The 17,883-nt window shown below is 45.3% G+C and overlaps 2 protein-coding genes across 3 annotated transcripts; both read right to left on the bottom strand.

The window, feature by feature from the left end:
* Positions 1-1,539: 1,539 nt before the first annotated feature.
* On the bottom strand, positions 1,540-11,320 carry LOC125507689 (serine/threonine-protein kinase tricornered-like). Its single transcript, XM_048672181.1, has 13 exons — positions 10,349-11,320; positions 9,806-9,980; positions 9,635-9,718; positions 9,305-9,546; positions 8,971-9,196; positions 8,746-8,825; positions 8,579-8,663; positions 8,342-8,473; positions 8,097-8,210; positions 7,964-8,011; positions 7,769-7,853; positions 2,026-2,079; positions 1,540-1,951 (listed from the first exon to the last, which is right to left on the bottom strand). The coding sequence occupies exons 1-13, from the start codon at positions 10,549-10,551 to the stop codon at positions 1,785-1,787; spliced, it is 1,695 nt and encodes a 564-aa protein (XP_048528138.1). The 5' UTR covers positions 10,552-11,320; the 3' UTR covers positions 1,540-1,784.
* Positions 11,321-11,418: 98 nt separating this feature from the next.
* Positions 11,419-15,403, bottom strand: LOC125507699 (uncharacterized protein At1g03900). 2 transcript variants are annotated; one of them, XM_048672195.1, is made up of 4 exons: positions 15,170-15,403; positions 14,563-15,086; positions 12,036-12,317; positions 11,419-11,881 (listed from the first exon to the last, which is right to left on the bottom strand). In XM_048672195.1, the coding sequence occupies exons 2-4, from the start codon at positions 15,052-15,054 to the stop codon at positions 11,813-11,815; spliced, it is 843 nt and encodes a 280-aa protein (XP_048528152.1). In that variant the 5' UTR covers positions 15,055-15,086; positions 15,170-15,403; the 3' UTR covers positions 11,419-11,812. The 2 variants fall into 2 exon arrangements, with proteins under 2 accessions (XP_048528152.1, XP_048528144.1); XM_048672187.1 differs by having other exon boundaries at positions 14,563-15,089; positions 15,170-15,398.
* Between the last annotated feature and the right edge of the window lie 2,480 nt (positions 15,404-17,883).

Genomic DNA, 17,883 nt, shown 5'->3' with positions numbered 1-17,883 from the left:
AGATATCGTTAGGTTGTTAACAGTATCTCTTTGCTCATAAGGTTTAATGTCCTTTGAGATGGTTACACATTAAAATTCGTTTGTGGACCAAAAGTAAGGCACACAGGCACAACCCAGTCCAGGACCAAAATTACACATTAATGGTGGCGTTATGCCAGTTTATGGACCGTCCAGTGATAGTAGCCCCCCCCACACACACACCCTAGAGAGATTGATCAGTTTTGACCTATTTGTCACTTGGTTTTGCATGTTTGCGGTGAATGGTATGGCTCATGTATGTATTTTGCATGACCTGCGAGTCATGGGTTTGTCAAGTCGGCTAGAGCCTAAGCACTATCACTATAATGTACTACAAACTACGTGCCGGCTTGTGATTCTTTGTAATTCATTACTAGTTGTAGTAATATTGAAGGACATAGAGCAACTGCGTTGCTCGGGTGGAGATCCGACATGCTATTGGAGTTAGGACCGGCTGGAGGACCTTCATGGAGGAGACATACTATATTCATGAAATATTTATTTGTTTGTGATTGATATTGGTTCTATTTGTATGCATGTTGAATGGTAGAAAGATCCCTCGTAAATATCAAGCACATTTGCCACCCCAGATGTTGCACCTTCTCATGTCTTGTACATCTAGCAGTGGGCTCATGAAATTATTTCTATGCATGTTGAATGATAGAAAGACCCCTCATAAATATCAAGCACATTTGCTATTTTAGATGTTGCACCTTCGCATGTCTTGTATGTCTAGCAGTGGGCTCATATAACTGTGGTGCTGCTAGGTGTCCTTGGGCTAGAGGGTTTGTGTCGGACACGAACATACACGACATCATTTTTGTTGACAAGGCTATCCAAACAATTTTGGGCCTTGTGGCAAAAATAGGTCAGGAGATGGGGTATGAGATACCTCCCCGACTGATAGGAGTTGCGGTATGAGATACCTCCTCCTCTACGACGCTATGATAGGTAGCAACTGTGGCCCAGCTAGCCGGACAACGAGCGAAGATCCAAGTCTGTTCGGACCTTGATGAGATTTTTATTATTTCTGGTGTTCATTGTATTGTCATGACTGAAGATGAATAGATCGAAAAAATTCTCGCAGAAAAAAAGTCATTGGTACCTGCACACAAAACACAACACCAACTTATCCCCAACACGTGAAGAAGGTTGTCAAGTTTCTTGTCGTGCTAGTTACAAGATTAAATTGCACGGAATAGTAGGAATTGATAGACAGATAAAATAAAATAAAAATGGTAGAATAAATAATTGTATTTTTATGAGGTTTTCTGGGAGGGGATGGCAAGCGAACGCATCTTTTTAGCAGTTTTAGTTACAACGCCAGAATAAACGGTGACAATTTTAGAAGAAAAATGCCTTCCTCTGAAGAAAAATGTAATCCTACAAAGAAATTGTCATGCTAAGAAAATGTCACGTGAATCTAAAGAAAATCTAGCAAAAAGTTTGCAAATGTCATTCCTCCCAATAAAGCTATTGAAGTCCAAAAAAGAATGCTATCCTCCAAACAATTATAGAATGCTATCCTCCAAACAATTATAAACAATCACCATGTTTATCCTTTCTTCTGAAAGACCCCTAGGTAGCTTTTCCAATCGTTTTTGCATGTGCAATATCAACCCCTTTCAGCTAGTCCGGTTTGAAATAACACTACGAGCTAGATCGACGCATAACGACATACATAGATCGATCCAAGGGAACATCACCGACTTGACGACATAGCGTAAAGGTCCAGAGTACACAAAGGGAAAGAAGAGATGTTGTCGTTAATCCATTGGCAAGGCGAGGTTGGGCTTGTCGGCGGAGGGGGGCGGCAAGCTGAGGCTCCTCGTCAGCTCGGGCTCGGGCTCCGTCTTCCGGTTCCGGACGCTGCCTTCACCGTCGTCGTCGTCTTCGGTGGCCGCTTGCTGCTCCTCCTCTCCTTCAGGCTCATCTATCGTAATTATAGCAACATAAGCTTTTCGTCAAGAAAAACATATCAAATTTGAGCACGAGAACGGTGTGCACCGAAGAGGGACATGACGTTTGGTCTCTTCGCCTTCTCCTTCTTCTTCAGACCAGCTGTGTGCGCGTGCAGTGGGTTAAACAAGGCATTGTTAGTGAGCAACAAAATGATAACGGTATAGCACGACACTGTTTATGGCTGTTCGTAAATTTCCTCAGAATTTCCTAAAACTCTGAAGATTCAGAGTCACTATTTAAATAACAAGGTCAAGTCTTGAAGGATTGTTATGTCGTCTAAAGTTTTGAAATTTTTCTTAAACTACTCATGGGGATGGAGAATGCTATGAAGAAAAAAGGAAACAAATTCAACTAATAAGATCATTTGTATTCCACACACAAAAAAAGGGATTCTCTCGTAAGCATTCCAGTATTTGGAGGAATGTTTGTGGTTTTAAATTTCATATAATTTCATACATTCAAAATCACTTTTTGCATTTTTGGCAGGTGTAATGCAAACAACTTTTCAAAGCCAGATTAGGGTTCATGTTAGACGAGATTAGAAAGTTTTGGGTTTATATTGATTGATTCATAATTTAAGCTTCAATTTCTTTGCTACCTGTTAGAGTTATATTAGTGATATCTTTTGACCTTTGTATTCTAGTTTTTTGGCATTCTTTTGTAACCTTTTGGCATCCTCATGTATGTGTATATATGCTGACTTTGGACTCTTAATAATATATGTTGCATATTCCTAACCTGATATCAGAGTCTTAGAATTTTTTTTTTCACACGCCGCAACTCGTGCTTGATCCTTTCTCCGCGCAGCCTTCGTCTCTTTGCCGGCTCCCGGCTGCCGCTGCCCTCCCTACCCGCCACGTTCGTCGCTACTCTGGCTGTTGCTGTCCACGCGACGTCTCACCTCCGCGTGCTGGCCTGACGCGCTCCAATCCTGCGTGCCGCACGGCTCCCAATCCGATCTTCCGCCCGCTGGTCAACCTCCGTTGGCTGATTTGCTAGAGAATCCTGCACTCTACACACACCCGTTCCTGATTACAAGTCCCGTGGGCTCAAGTCGAGACTCCATGTGCTCATCGATCACCAGGCGCCGTGAAGTCTGCCGCTACTGCTCGCGCCGCCGGCTGCTGGTATTCGCTGCATCTCGCCTAATACCGCCGGATTCTGCCACTCCCGCTGGTCAACGCCCGCTGCTCGATCCGCCAGTTGCTCCTTACCGATCGCTGCTCCGCCTGGTCGGCTGCTGCTGTTTCTGTTTCGATCGAACCTGTTTTGATCGGATCGAGCGCTCACTGGGTCCGCCCCGCTGGATCGATCTGGTCCTCGTTCGGCTGGCCTCCCGTCAGGATCGATCTGCTGCTCCTGACCGCTCTCGTCCAGACCCAGATCGGTTGGGGCCTTTCGGGTCTGTGGTTGACCCGATCCAGATCGGTTGAAAAAAATGCTCTCGTCGGGGCTGGTCTTTCATCCTAGCTATCCGGTGATTTTTTTACGGTGTTCCCTGTATTGATCCTGTCTTGCACACACGTCGTCGCTCGGTATTTAGTCCTCGTCTGTTCGTGACATCTCCTACGATATCTTCAGCGGTCTGTATTGGTCGCTATTCGCCGAATTTTCTCTCAGCTTCTTCCAGCGGTGGTGATGCTCGCTCTACGTCGACTCGTCTTGCGGCTTTTGCACGTGGTGGTGGCCGCTCTACGTCGACTCCTCTCGCAGCTTCCGCCCGCGATTGTGACCGCTCTACAACGACTTATTTGATGGCTTCCGCACGTGATGGTGACCACCCTACATTGATCTGGCGGCCTCCTTACATGGTGATCGTCGATCTACGTCGACTCTGTTGGTGGCTTTCACATGCCACTCTTCATCGACTCGCTACTCTTCGTCGACTCTGCACTCGGTTTCCACGGGCGGTGGTGTCCGCTCTTCGTCGGCAGATGTCTCTACCTCGATCTCTACCGCCGTGTCTCTGTCTACGGATGAGATTGCGCAGCTGCGAGACCTGCTTGCTGCTTGGGATTCTTCACCGATGGGTTTTGTAGTTTCTGTGGCCGACTCTTCTGGCACTGAGAGATCACCTTCTACTCATTCACATACATCCCCATGTATTCTTGATACTGTAGCATCTTTTTGTATGACTTATGATTCTTCTACTTTGACCTCCGTTCGACCTGTCGAGTCTCCTGTTCGCGTTCTTACGGCTGATGACACTCCTCTCCTTGTAGCTAGTCGAGGCACTCTTAGCACTTCTTCATTTCATGTTCCCTCTGTCGCTCATGTTTCTCGACTTACCATGCAAGTCATATCTGGTGGTCAGACTGTTGACTCTAGTTGTAAGGTCATTCTCGACTTTGATTCATGTTCTGTTCAGGATCATCGCATCGACGCTCTGATGGTCTCTGGGAGCTTGACTGGCTTCGTCTTCCCTCCACTGCCACCACCACCACCACCAGTCTCGTAGCCCCTATTGCTGCATCTACCAGCTCTTTTCGACAGTGGCATCATCTTCTTGGCCATTTATGTGGTTCTTGTCTCTCGTCTTTGGTTCATCGCGGTGTTCTGGGGTCTGTCTCTGGTAACGCTTCGTTGGATTGTCTGGGTTGTAGGCTTAGTAAGCAGATTCAGCTACCATATCCTCATAGTGGGTCAGTGTCCGATCGCCCTTTTGATCTCGTTCACTTTGATGTTTGGGGTCCGGCTCCCTTCACTTCGAAAGACGGTCATCGCTACTATATTATCTTTATAGATGACTTTTCTCGGTACACTTGGATCTATTTCATGTCTTCTCGTAGTGAGGTCTTATTTATATATATAAAATTTGCTGCCATGGTTCATACCAAGTTTTCCACTCCTATTCATGTTTTTCGCACAGATTTAGCTGGTGAGTATATCTCCCATGCGCTACGAGGATTCCTTACTGAGCAGAGTACTCTTACTCAGTTCTCTTGCCCTGGTGTTCATGCTCAGAATGGTGTGGCTGAGCGCAAGCATCGTCATCTTCTTGAGACGACGCGTGCCATGATGATCACCGCCTCTCTTCCGCCTCACTTTAGGGCTGAGGCTATTACCACTTCTACCTATCTCATCAGCATTCAGCCATCTGCTGCTCTACAGGGTGGTATCCCTCTCGAGCGTCTTTCTGGTCGTTCTCCTGATTATTCGACGCTTCGTTTGTTTGGTTGCGTTTGCTATGTTTTGCTTGCCCCACATGAACGCACCAAACTGGCAGCTCAGTCTGTTGAGTGTGTCTTTCTCGAATACAGTGATGAGCATAAGGGCTATCGGTGTTTGGATCCTGTCGGTCGTTGGATGCATATTTCTCGAGATGTGACCTTTGATGAGTCTCGTCCCTTCTACCCGCGTCCATCCTCCTCGGCCTTTTCCACAGAGGACATCTCTTTTCTTACATTTCTGGATACACCTCTCGTTGTACCTAGTACTCCTACTCCTCGTCCCACTGTTGCAGATCCGACCCCGTCCTCTTCTATGATTTCTTCTCCTTCCTTATCGCATAACTCTTCACCTTCATCATCGATACCTTCTCCTTCTTCACATTCATCACCGATACCTTCCTATTCTCCACCTTCATCACCGATACATTCCCCGTCACCACCTCCAGTGGTTCCACCTCTTCCCTCCTTTCATTTCCATTATACTCGTCGTCCACGTATTGCAGATGAGTCTACTGATGTGCCCTCTACTTCTGGTGTGTCGTCTTCCTCCTCTCAGCCGACTTGGTCTTCGTTCTCGGACTTGTCCACCCCCTGACAGATATTCTCCTTCTCGCTATGGTCTTTCGACCATTCTTGAGCCGACTTCTTATCGAGATGTTGTTGTTCATCATGAATGGCAGTTTGTGATGGCTGAGGTGATTGCTTCCCTTGAGCGCACCGGCACATGGGATCTAGTTTCTCTTCCTCCCGGTGTTTGTCCCATCACTTGTAAGTGGGTCTATAAAATAAAGACTCGCTCTGATGGTTCTCTTGAGCGTTATAAAGCTCGTCTTGTGGCTCGTGGCTTTCAGTAGGAGCATGGTCGTGATTATGATGAGACTTTTGCTCCTGTGGCCCATATGACCATTGTCCGCACACTTCTTGCCATGGCCTCTATTCGCCATTGGTCTGTGTCTCAACTTGATGTGAAGAATGCCTTTCTAAATGGTGAGTTGCGTGAGGAGGTTTATATGCAGCCACCACCTGAGTATTTTGTTCTTGATGGCATGGTTTGTCATCTTCGTCGCTCTCTCTGTGGCCTTAAGCAAGCCTCCCTGCCTGGTTTGAGCGCTTCGCCTCTGTGGTGACAGCAGCTGGTTTTTTGCCCAATGCTCATTATCCAGCGTTGTTTGTCCACCTTTCTGCTCGTGGTAGGACTCTTATTCTTCTTCTATATGTTGATGACATGATCATCACTGGCGACGATTCTGAGTACATTGCCTTTGTCAAGGCCCGTCTCAGTGAGCAGTTCCTGGTGTCTGATCTTGGTCCTCTTCGTTACTTTCTTGGGATTGAGGTTTCCTCCACCTCTGATGCCTTTTTTATTTCCCAAGAAAAGTATATCCAGGATCTTCTTACTCGTGCGGCTCTCAGTGATGAGCGCATCGTTGAGACTCCTATGGAGCTTAATGTTCACCTTTGCACTTCAGATGGTGTGAGCCCTTGTCTGATCCGACGCGTTATCGTCATCTTGTTGGGAGTCTTGTCTATCTTACTGCCACTCGTCCGGATATCTCCTATCTTGTCCATATTCTGAGTCAGTTTGTTTCTGCTCCCACTTCAGTTCACTATAGTCACCTTCTACGTGTTCTACGATATCTTCGTGGCACAATCTCTCGTCGTCTCTTTTTCCCCCATTCTAGCTCGTTACAGCTCCAGGCCTATTCGGATGCTACGTGGGCTAGTGATCCTACGGATCGCCGTTCACTTTCCGCTTACTATGTTTTTCTTGGTGGTTCTCTCATTGCATGGAAGACGAGGAAACAGACTGCAGTTTCCCATTCGAGTGCAGAGGTTGAGTTGCGAGCTATGGCTCCTCTGACAACAGAGGTGACTTGGTTACGATGGTTACTGGAGGATTTAGGTGTTTCTGTTACAACACCTACCATCCTCTTGTCAGACAGTACAAGTGCTATCAGTATTGTGCGGGATCCCGTGAAGCATGAGCTTACCAAGCATATTGGTGTTGATGCTTCTTATGTGTGCGCTGTTGTGCAGGATCATGTTATTTCTCTTCAGTATGTGCCTTCTGAGTTACAACTAGCAGACTTCTTCACGAAGGCCCAGACTAGAGCGCAACATGGATTCCATCTCTCCAAACTCAGTGTTGTGGATTCACCATGAGTTTGAGAGAGGGGGGGGGTGGTAGAGTTATATTAGTGATGTCTTTTGACCTTTTGTATTCTAGTCTCTTGGCATCCTCTTGTAGCCTTTTGGCATCCCCATATATGTGTATATATGCTGGCTTTGATCTCTCAATAGTACATGTTGCATATTCCTAACACTACCTGTCAATGAATGATACGCAAGTTTAGCGTATTCGCGAAAAAAGTTAAAGGCTCAAGTCAGACCAAGCACAACAGTTCATGATTCAAAATAGATTTGTTTCTACCTAAAAAAAACGTGTGGCATAACAAACTCATGCATTTTGAAAATTGACACAAGAGGAATAACTTCAACATGTTCACACAGTTTGAATCATGGTATATCTGCTTATATAATCGGCTATAACAAGAACAAATGGTGGCAATGGAAGAGGCAAACATAGTTATTTAAAGAAAGTCGAAAGTACACAGTACCCATTTCAAGAACTTCATCATCATTCACAAGTTCAAAGTTCTTGTAAGTATAGCCCACGAAATTCAAGTCCTTTGATGAAAGCATCTGCAAGGCAAATGACAGAATGTATGGGGAAAAAGGCGGTCCAAATTATTGCATACATAGGTTGAAATTTGTAATGTTAACGAAAGAGTTTATATATAAATGCAAATTACCTTCCTCCAAGGGCCTGTCTTTGATGAAGCTTGAGAATGATCCGAAGACTGCAAATACAACATAAATTAAAAAAAATGTACTGACTTCTGGAGATGAAGTAGAACATAATTTAGAAGAAAACCAACTACCCACCTCTTCAAATTTCTCAAAATTCTGAGTGTCCAACTCATCCGTTACTTGAGGTAAATATGCAGCTTCGGTTTCATACAATTTCTCCCAGTCTACTTCATTAAACCAGATGTGCTCCTAATATTAAACATGCAAAGTAGTATGAACAAAAATTCGGTAGTGGCACCATTTTTTTATGTTCTTTTTAAAGGACTCAGATATTTGATTGGAGGCATGTTTCAAGGCATTCTTAAAGGACACATAACAACCTTAATTTCCTCTGCACCTTTTGTACCAAGGCGTTGGTCAACGCTGCATAAGAGTCTACTTATTAGATCTTTTGCATCCAGCGTTAGCCGTGCTTCTTCCGGAAATTTAAGGTGAGTTCTCCAGTTCACAATCTGTCGTGGCCCGCATATACGCAACAAGAACAAAATTGCATAAGATGAAAGCAGAGAACAATAAAACTTGGAAATCCGAGTAGAATGGGGGATACCCATGACTACCTTTCTGCAAGTTGTCATAGGTTCGTCCGAGTAGAATGGGGGATACCCCACTAGCATTTCATACATGATAGCACCAAGTGACCACCTAAACAAAGTGGAAACCATTTTGTATTTGAGTGAAACTCAACAGATGCAATGGCATGTGATATACCGCAAATTACGCTTACCAATCGCACTCCATCCCATAACCTTTCTTCAGAAGAACTTCTGGAGCAATGTAGTCGGGTGTACCAACAGTGGAGTAAGCCTGCAATCATTTAAGGGCATGTCAGAAACATGGAAACAGTTCAAAAGCGGCCGAACGAACAATAATGCCCGCTCTCTCATAGTTTATTTATGGATAAGCTACTAATGATTAATGATCAGTTCAATAAGGTGTAGGTAATACTGACCAAAGTTCTTCTGTTTTTTTGCCAGTGCTCCAGCTGCTCTTGCTGTGTGCGTTTCGGCGTAGTTTGCTGCCTTCCATCACCATGAGCCGATGATGTTCTATTAGGCGTGACATCCTTCTCATTCAAGTCAGGGAAGGCTGCATAGTCAAGCGGTTTGCATAGCCCAAAATCGGATAGTCTCAAGTGGCCATATCTATCTAGGAGCAGATTATCAGGCTTGATATCTCTGGAAGATCAAGTACCAAGTTCATAAGGAAATCTCCAAAATATCAAGTACGTATAATTTATAGGTTCCTGCAAAAAAATGTACCATTTATAGGAGCTGAACACATACCTGTGGATGTAGTTGTGCTTGTGGATTGCTTCTATTGCGAGAACCGTTTCGCCGACATAGAACCTAGCCTCATCCTCGGTCAACGTGTCTTTTCTCATCAGCAATGTCATCATGTCGCCTCCAGGAAGGTACTCCATTATGAGATACAGAAATTCGTTATCTTGGAAAGAACAATACAGCTTCACAATGCAATGGTGGTCCACTTCGGCAAGGAGGTTCCTTTCGGCTCTGACATGCTCAACCTGTGTGAAATCCAAAGTATGATCAGAGACGGAGCGAACAATTCGACGTAAACGCACACCCAGAATTCTTATCACAAGATAGCCATACCTGACCTCGGCGAAGCATTTCTGACTTCTTGAGTTTCTTCATTGCGTAGACATTCCGTGTGGTCTTCTCTCTGCAGATCCTAACCTAGAAGGAAAATTTTGCAGCAATTGGGAAGAAAGAACAGATGGAAAGAGGACGTAGAGTGAGCCTACATTTGCATGGAAGTTTTACCTCACCAAATGCTCCTTTCCCTATCATTGTCAGCAGGTCAAAATCCTCGGCACTCATTTTGTGCCTCTGCAAACGCATGTACTCTGTCTCCTTCTTCTCAAATTGCTTCAGGATGTTGTTCTGCTCCTCCTCGGACACATTGGCATCTGCTAGCTTCCTTTCAAAACTATACCGTCTATATCGTGAAACAAAAAAAATCACCAGTTAAAGCATTATTCCTTGAAATTAAACATGGCCAGCAATGTAAAATTCTATCGCGAGCAAAATCATGTGACGAGCATATATGCTTAATGGTTCGTAGGATTACATTAATCCACAACTTATACATATAGTACAATTACCACACAAATTATTCCTGAATCCAATCATTTCTTTTATCGGGGATCACAAGGTTGTACGGAAACGACACGTGAAAGGTCTCACAATTATCATTTTGCATATGGGCAAACATATTACATCATGGGCCGGTAAAATACTAGACCTTATTGACAGTTAAAACTTATGACAATCGGCCAAGATGCGGCACGGATCCTCATTACTTACCTCTCTTTCCTGTCCTGTAGATGTTTCATCTGCTCCTTGTAGTGCTTCTCGATGTACTGTTTTGCCGCGGCGACCCTTTGCTTCGTCGCGCTGGAAGGTGCTTCATCGGTCCCTTCCTTGCCACTTGGAGGCATATCTTTCTTCTTGCCGATGGATTTCTCCCTCGTTTGGAGCTTGTTGAACCAGCTCCTCGCAGAATCCATTGCAAACGGGATAACAAGAGCAAGAAACAATCAAATGCATAAGCCTATGAGGCACCCTTGTAAGAAACTGCATCCAATACTTGTCTTGACTGAGGCAAAATTTGTTTGGGGTAAAAATCCATCTACATGTGAATGAACTGCCCCCGAAGTTAGGATCACAATTTTGTTTGCATGGCTCCAAAATGGTGGGGAATTTTGGCCTGAATTTTAGGCCCAAGCGCGTCGAAATATAGTCGCCAAATGTTTTAGCTGGTGGCACAGAAGCCAGCCTGTAGGTTAGAAACAGGGGATGCTAAAAATACACAGTTGAATGAGTGGCTTTGGTTGAGTGTGTTTCCTAAGGAAAAAAATGTACTTCCTCTTATCCATATAAAGTTGTACTTCCTCCGTAAACTAATATAAGAGTGTTTAGATCATTAAAGTAGTAATCTAAACGCTTTTATATTAGTTTACAGAGGGAGTACTACAAAAGCTGCGGCAATTAATATGGATGGGAGGGACTACAATAATCCATTGACAATCTAACAAAGTAAAATTATTGAAGCCGTGATGCCGTTTTTATCAGTTTTGTGGCTTTGCTTCACTTCTCTTCATTTGATATGGGCAAAATCATGCTGGCGTCTACTTAAATAAAAAAATGGTGCTGTCGTCCATGTATGGCAAAATGCTCACATATTGCTTGTTTTGCTCCCTTCTGCCAATGGTAATTTTTGTTTTTAAATTTCATTTTGTCAAGGTATACACTTCATATTCAGAATCATTCTTGGTTTCACGACTGTTCAATGTTGCTATTCCAGATGTTTGTATGGTGGTTGTTGCTATAAAACCATTATCAGATCAGCACAGAGAACAAACATAACCGTGCTCTAGTTCTCAAACGAATCTTCGCAAATGATAGAATAAAACAAGCTTTTCGCATAAACAGTACTCTCGAATCTTTCAGGACAGAAATACATGTGGAGGTCAGTATGATTCTTGTATCAGTATATGAGATCCGGCAAACACAAATATGACAAACAAGGAAACCCACACTTCTATTCAGGAAAATATTCAGACTTTCGGAGCTCCCTGAATCCATGCGGGTTGATGCCTTGATAGATAACAGCACCTCCCCAAAGGTTTATTTTTCAAGTACCAAGTGGATGCAGATCGTCATTTTTCACCATGTGATTTCATAGGGTACAGGCTCCAGTGAGTAGAAATTTTGTGTACTTTTTCAGTCACACAGTTTGTCTGTGACACAACAGATGGCATTCTGTTGTCAAAATGCTGCCCATCCGGCACCGGTGCTTTTTGTTTGTCCCAGTTCGGTCGATGAGGGTAGGCTTCGCTGCATACCACAGATAATGGAAGTCCAGAAGAGAGGAGATGTGTAAGCCACCCAGACAAGACAGAGCAAAATGAGAAGCTGGGCGGGTATCACTTACAATCATATATTGCAAGAAGTGTAGAGATTGTAGTGAAGTACAAAATTTAATTCTCACCTCTAGAGCAGAAATATCTGAAAAGGGGTCGATGCTTTTCTTGGTAGGTTCTTTTGAGGCCCTGGTTCCAGCATTGGGTCCAGAACTCATTCTTGCAGATGCAGAGTCATTAGGGGGAGGTGGGAGCGGAGACCGAAGCTTCCCGGTTGCACCTGGCGGTGGTGCAAGGAGCATGCTTGCTTTAGGTTTTTCAGTGGCCCCACCAGATAAGCCAGCAGAGGAAAGCATGCCACTTCCAGTTGATGGCTTGTTTTTCACGTTTATCCTAATTGTTTCACCTTCCTACAACAGCAGGGACACCATCATCAAAAGGTCAGGAACAGATATAAAACCATAGGGGTCATGCATCAGGCAAAAGCATTAGTCCCATTACCCTGATGGCTTAACCTCTTATAAAGACAAACTACTCCCTCCGTCCCAAAATAAGTGACTCAACTTTGTACAAGCTTTAGTGCAAAGTTGAGTCACTTATTTTGGGACGGAGGGAGTATTAGAGAACATGCATGCATCTTACAAGAATACTGGATAAAGTGTGTCTCAGCTTCAATTTTTTGCATCCATATAAGAAATAATAGACCAAAAAAGTGGTGTATCATATCACAAATATCAACCTTGTGATAATAACCAGAAATCTAACTCTATCAAAGCTTCACCCATCTAGGACTACTAGATGAGCAGAAGTTACATACACATGGAGAAAAATGATAATGGACATGGGATGAACAATTCATGTGTAGACTCTAATCCAGTAGAACCTAGATCGCTACATACAATTGTGACACCATTTTTGGCCAGCTAAGCCAGTAACCGGGTAATTCTCACCTATATGCGGTGGTTTGGTCCGATGTTTTCTCATCTTCATGGCATACCTGTTATGTTAAAAACCAAATTCATTGCATCTATAGCTGCCTTCACTTCATGTGGTCTTAATATATCCCTCAGCAAGACCCTAAGTCGGTGTGCAAGTGGGTCGTGTCAAGACTAGGGATGCACACAGACGGCGTCCGCATGCCGTGACTGTTCGCATACCCATAATTAAAACTAGTACGGTTATTAAAGTAATTAGGATTAGTGCAATTTTGGCCGCGCGGACGAGAGCGGACGGGAGCGGACACGTCTGCCTGCTTCCCTAGTCAGGACGGCCCACCAACACCCATCATTGTTCTTTTGCTGGACCATGAATGCAATGATATATGCACAAAGTGAACCGACAATCAAGAGCATCTTCAATCGATGATGTAAAATACATCACCAAATTGTGCTTCGAGTAAAATTTACATCACCAAAAACCTCCAACTCCAACAGATGATGTAAAATAGGGTACTAGTGCTCCAATAAGTGATATAAAACAGGGCAGCTGCACAACAACCGCTCCACAATTTCATACACATTTCAACCAAATAACATCAAAATCATCTCCAATAAATCCTAAATCATCTTAAAATCATAAATCATCTCAAAATAAATCCTAAATCATCTCAAATAAATCCTAAATCATCTCAAACAAATCATCATCAATATTCGAAGATGGTAGTCAAGCGAGTCATAGAGCCTCTCCTCTGCCTCGTTGACGCGTACCAGTAGGGGGCTGCCCGTAATTTCGGCGAGGCGGCGCCCGCGATGCCGACCGAAGCAGCGGCCGCTCGGCTTGGTCGCGGCGGTTGCGCACCTGCCCGCGGTAGCTCCGGCGGCTAGAAGACCTACGACGGACGACGACCACGAGCTCCAGGAGCCATCACAGGCGTCGGCGCTCCGGCCAACAGCCGAATCAGCCGAAACTCTGCGCAGTGGCGGATCCAAATCAGCACGGCGACACCTCCGGCGGCTATCTGGGGTAACGGGGGTGGGGAGGCGGGGTCACGGCAAACTCAGAGGAGGACGGACGAGTGGCAGCCGCAGCCTTGCCGACCGAAATCGCCAGCGGCGGTGGTCGGGTGGAGAGCGGGCACGCGGCGGGAACGTTCCGTGTGGCAGTTGGGGCTGCGCGCGTTTTGCTCACGTTTTGCTCGAGCGGCCCAAATGATGCAAATTTGCATCACTTGGTGCCCTATTTTACATCATGGAGAAAACTCAAGCATTTTTTTTTGCATCTACATCATCTATTGGAGCACCGTTTTTGTGCCTTCGTGAAGTAAAAATCAGTTATTTTTACATCTACATCATCTATTGGAGATGCTCTAAGTGGGAGATAAAGCAATAATGAAGTGGGCAAGTAAGCTATATCACCAAATGTCATACAAAGCAATTAGTAACATATCTGTGATTGTTCATTTGGTCATTATGTAACTTTATACTGGCCCTTATTATTTTGAACAAAGAAGTCGACATTTTGTAGCAGCATATTAGATACTTCCTACTTGGATAAACAGTTTGTATCAGAACACATTTTCAATTCATTTATGAAAAATTCTGAACATATTTCAGATAAGGAGCAACTAATTTGGCAGTGAAAATGTAGCCTTTGATCAATCAGATTACACTATAGCTGAGCAATAGCAAAGAGAGAAGCTGGGCATTTTTCTGTTACCTTGAGCCGGCGATTCACCGCCGGGTGGATGTCAATCTGGCTATCGTCTGCCTCCTCGCCACCGGTCTCCTTGTCTTGCTCTCTCTTGACATACTTCTCGTGATCCGACAGGGCGACGTTGAAGTCGAAGGCCTCATTGCGCTCGCCGAAGCCCAGGCCGACGAAGGCGTGCTTCCCCCTGCCGTCCTCGATGCGGAGCACGAAGTAGCGCGACGAGTCGAGCACGGTCTCGACGGCGCTGTCCCTCTGGCCCGGCAGCACGAAGCAGGCGGCGAAGAGGTCCCCGGAGCCCGGGTCCTCGAGCCGGATCTCGCAGCGGTCGCCGCACGACACCACGCGGAGGCGGCCCGTCCAGATCTTGTCCGTCTGCAGCCACTCGCCGCACTTGTAGCCGCCGCTGGTGGTGCGCGGCGGGATCTTGAACACCGACACCTCGCGCACCACCAGCAGCGTGTGCTCGAAGGCCTCCTCCTCCTCTGGCAACGACGCCATGGCCCCTCCTCGCTGCTCACCGCTCTACTTCACTGCTGCAATCGAATACACAATGGCCGCGGGATCAGATTAGGAGAGGGTGCTAACATACGACCAAAGATCCGGATCATCTCACCTCCGCGGGTAGTGGCGGATTCTGGGTTTGATCTGACGCAAAATGAAACCTCTTGGGGAATCTCTTGGGATTTTTGTTCGAAGTTGAGGTTTGGATTGGGTTCTTGATGGGAAGAAAGGTAGAGAAGGAGAAGACGTGGTATCGAAGGGTGGAAGGTGCGAGGAGGAGGAGGAGCAGCAGCAGCAGCAGAAATCAGAATGTTACGCTTGACGATTTGCCCCTCTGATCGGGATACTTTTCTGTTCCAGGGTCTCCTTTGCAAACGTCCAGTCGAGCGTGCCTGCGCCGTCAGATTTCACATTAACTTACCCTAATACTACCCTAATTTTAATTATTTTTTGAAAAACTACCCTAATTTTAATTATTTTTTGAAAAACTACCTAATTTTATATATCTCCTAGGCACCATGGAATACGTGGGTTTCATATCGTTCATGATACTGTCCGTCCGATGATAATTCTAAAAGCCCACTATCCGGCTACGTGTCTGGTGGACGGATGATAATTCTAAAAGCCTGAACCATTGTTCGATAGAGCCGCAAACAGAAGTGGGATCCTTTATGTGAGTTGTTGGGCCTTTACAATAATGTTATGTCGTGCTCGGCGTTTTGCAACACGAGCCTTGTTGCAATCCCGACAAACAGGTTTTATTCTACGTCAATGTTTTGTAAAATATTGCAAACGTCCAGTCGAGTGTGATTGGATCGTTAGATTTGACATCAACGACCATAATTTCATATCCCCATGAGCGTTTACAATTTCGCCCTGATGACACGGATCAAACGAAGTTTCCATTTCCTTTCAATAAGAGCTTTCATTTTCATGGATGAGAGAAAGTGAGTTTAATGTTTATGGTGCATTCGTCAATCTTAAAAGTTGTTAGATCTGCCTCTCAAAGGCATCTATAGGGATAGAATGTGTGTGTATACATTTACAGGTTGAGTGTGTGCATGTATGTGAGCATATGCACTTGTTATGTGTTTATGAAAGAAAACAATGATGATACCACAAATAGATGAACCAAAAATTGCTACTGTTATCTGAGATCTTGCTTGCTAGTTGTTGTTCAACCTTGTGCCCACAATCTTTTTTTCAAAAAAAATTCTTAATGCATTTTAGGTGGCAGATTAAAAGTAAGGTCTGCAATTGGTAAACAATCTATATCAATCTTAAGTTTGGTGTTACATGAGTAGGACGTTACATGAGTCTCCATATAAGTTCTTTATAGCATCTACAACCATGATTGGCAAATTGTGGCTCCCAAACACTCACGGGGGCGTCCGGCCGCGTCCGCTGGCAGTGCCCGGTCAGTTGCCATTCTGCCCTCCCCACAACCTCAAATGTCCTATGCCCTTTTCATACAAACACATGCAAGTACGTAGACGACATTACAAACGTAGAACATAACATTTCAGTCATCGAACATCCAAAAAGTTCATCCAGAAGGGGCGGTGGAGTTCAAATTCAACCTAAATATGCTATAAAAACAACTAAAAATATGAACATAGCAGTTTGGGGTGGCCGGAATTCGCCACTTCCTGGTCGAGCCCTTGCCCTTGCGGTCGGCGACGCGGCGGTCCATCTCCTCCATGTAGGCGTCCGCAACGGGAGGATTGTCGTTGTCGTCGTTCGTGGTGGTGTTGCTCTCCTCCGACAAGGGGATGTACCCGGAGAGGCAGTGGAGGAGGCGTTGGTGCTCCTTTTGGCGGAGTCCTTCTCCCTCGCGTGGCGCTCAGAGCCTTCGCATTCTTGCGCCGGAGGCGCCGTGCGTCGGTCCCTACCGTGGTCAGGGAGCGTTGCATGACATAACGAAGGAGGGCCTCCTCCGGGTCGACGGGGACGGACCATGCGCGTTGGCGGGAAGAGCCAGGCACCACCATCGCCGTCGCCCGCTGCCGCCCGCGTCGGGCCGCCTTGCCTCCAAATTCGGGATGCGCATGTGCACGGTAGCCGTGAACACGAGGACCCAATGCTGCCCAGGGCGGTGCAACCGCCGGAGGGGAAGGGGACACGCCCGCCCTGCTTTGGATCTGGACTGGCACGGGACGGGCGGTCGCAACTCATGTTACGGCGGCGGGACATGGAGGAGCTGGCGGATGCGACGGAGGTCGAGCTGAAGGAAATATGCCCTAGATGCAATAATAAAGTTGTTATTTATATTTCCTTATATCATGATAAATGTTTATTATTCATGCTAAAATTGTATTAACCGGAAACTTAGTACATGTGTGAATACATAGACAAACAGAGTGTCCCTAGTATACCTCTACTAGACTAGCTCGTTAACCAAAGATGGTTAAGTTTCCTGACCATAGACATGTGTTGTCATTTGATGAACGGGATCACATCATTAGAGAATGATGTGATGGACAAGACCCATCTGTTAGCTTAGCATAATGATCGTTTAGTTTTATTGCTATTGCTTTTATCATGACTTATACATGTTCCTCTGACTATGAGATTATGCAACTCCCGAATACCGAAGGAACACATTGTATGCTATCAAACGTAACAACGTAGCTGGGTGATTATAAAGATGTTCTACAGGTGTCTCTGATGGTGTTTGTTGAGTTGGCATAGATCAAGATTATGATTTGTCACTTCATGTATCGGAGAGATATCTTTGGGCCCTCTCGGTAATGCACATCACTATGAGCCTTGCAAGCAATGTAACTAATGAGTTAGTGATGTGATGATGCATTAGGGAATGAGTAA

The sequence above is a fragment of the Triticum urartu genome, chromosome 1, assembly GCF_003073215.2.
Source record: "Triticum urartu cultivar G1812 chromosome 1, Tu2.1, whole genome shotgun sequence".
In the NCBI taxonomy this organism is placed as follows: Eukaryota; Viridiplantae; Streptophyta; class Magnoliopsida; order Poales; family Poaceae; genus Triticum; species Triticum urartu.
Note: the sequence above shows the minus strand (reverse complement) of the source record. Positions and strands in the feature narration are given on the sequence as shown.

What these genes read in the sequence shown, in the direction of transcription:
- LOC125507699 (XM_048672195.1), bottom strand. Translation starts at nt 15,054, where the DNA reads ATGGCGTCGTTGCCAGAGGAGGAGGAGGCCTTCGAGCACACGCTGCTG. An exon ending in CGGTGAATCGCCGGCTCAAG is followed by an intron (nt 12,318 to 14,562) that starts GTAACAGAAAAA and finishes CTGCTGTTGTAG; the next exon opens with GAAGGTGAAACAATTAGGAT. An exon ending in CAGATATTTCTGCTCTAGAG is followed by an intron (nt 11,882 to 12,035) that starts GTGAGAATTAAA and finishes TGTGGTATGCAG; the next exon opens with CGAAGCCTACCCTCATCGAC.
- LOC125507689 (XM_048672181.1), bottom strand. Translation starts at nt 10,551, where the DNA reads ATGGATTCTGCGAGGAGCTGGTTCAACAAGCTCCAAACGAGGGAGAAA. An exon ending in GGAAAGGAGCATTTGGTGAG is followed by an intron (nt 9,719 to 9,805) that starts GTAAAACTTCCA and finishes TTTTCCTTCTAG; the next exon opens with GTTAGGATCTGCAGAGAGAA. An exon ending in AAGGTGCAGAGGAAATTAAG is followed by an intron (nt 8,211 to 8,341) that starts GTTGTTATGTGT and finishes GTTTAATATTAG; the next exon opens with GAGCACATCTGGTTTAATGA.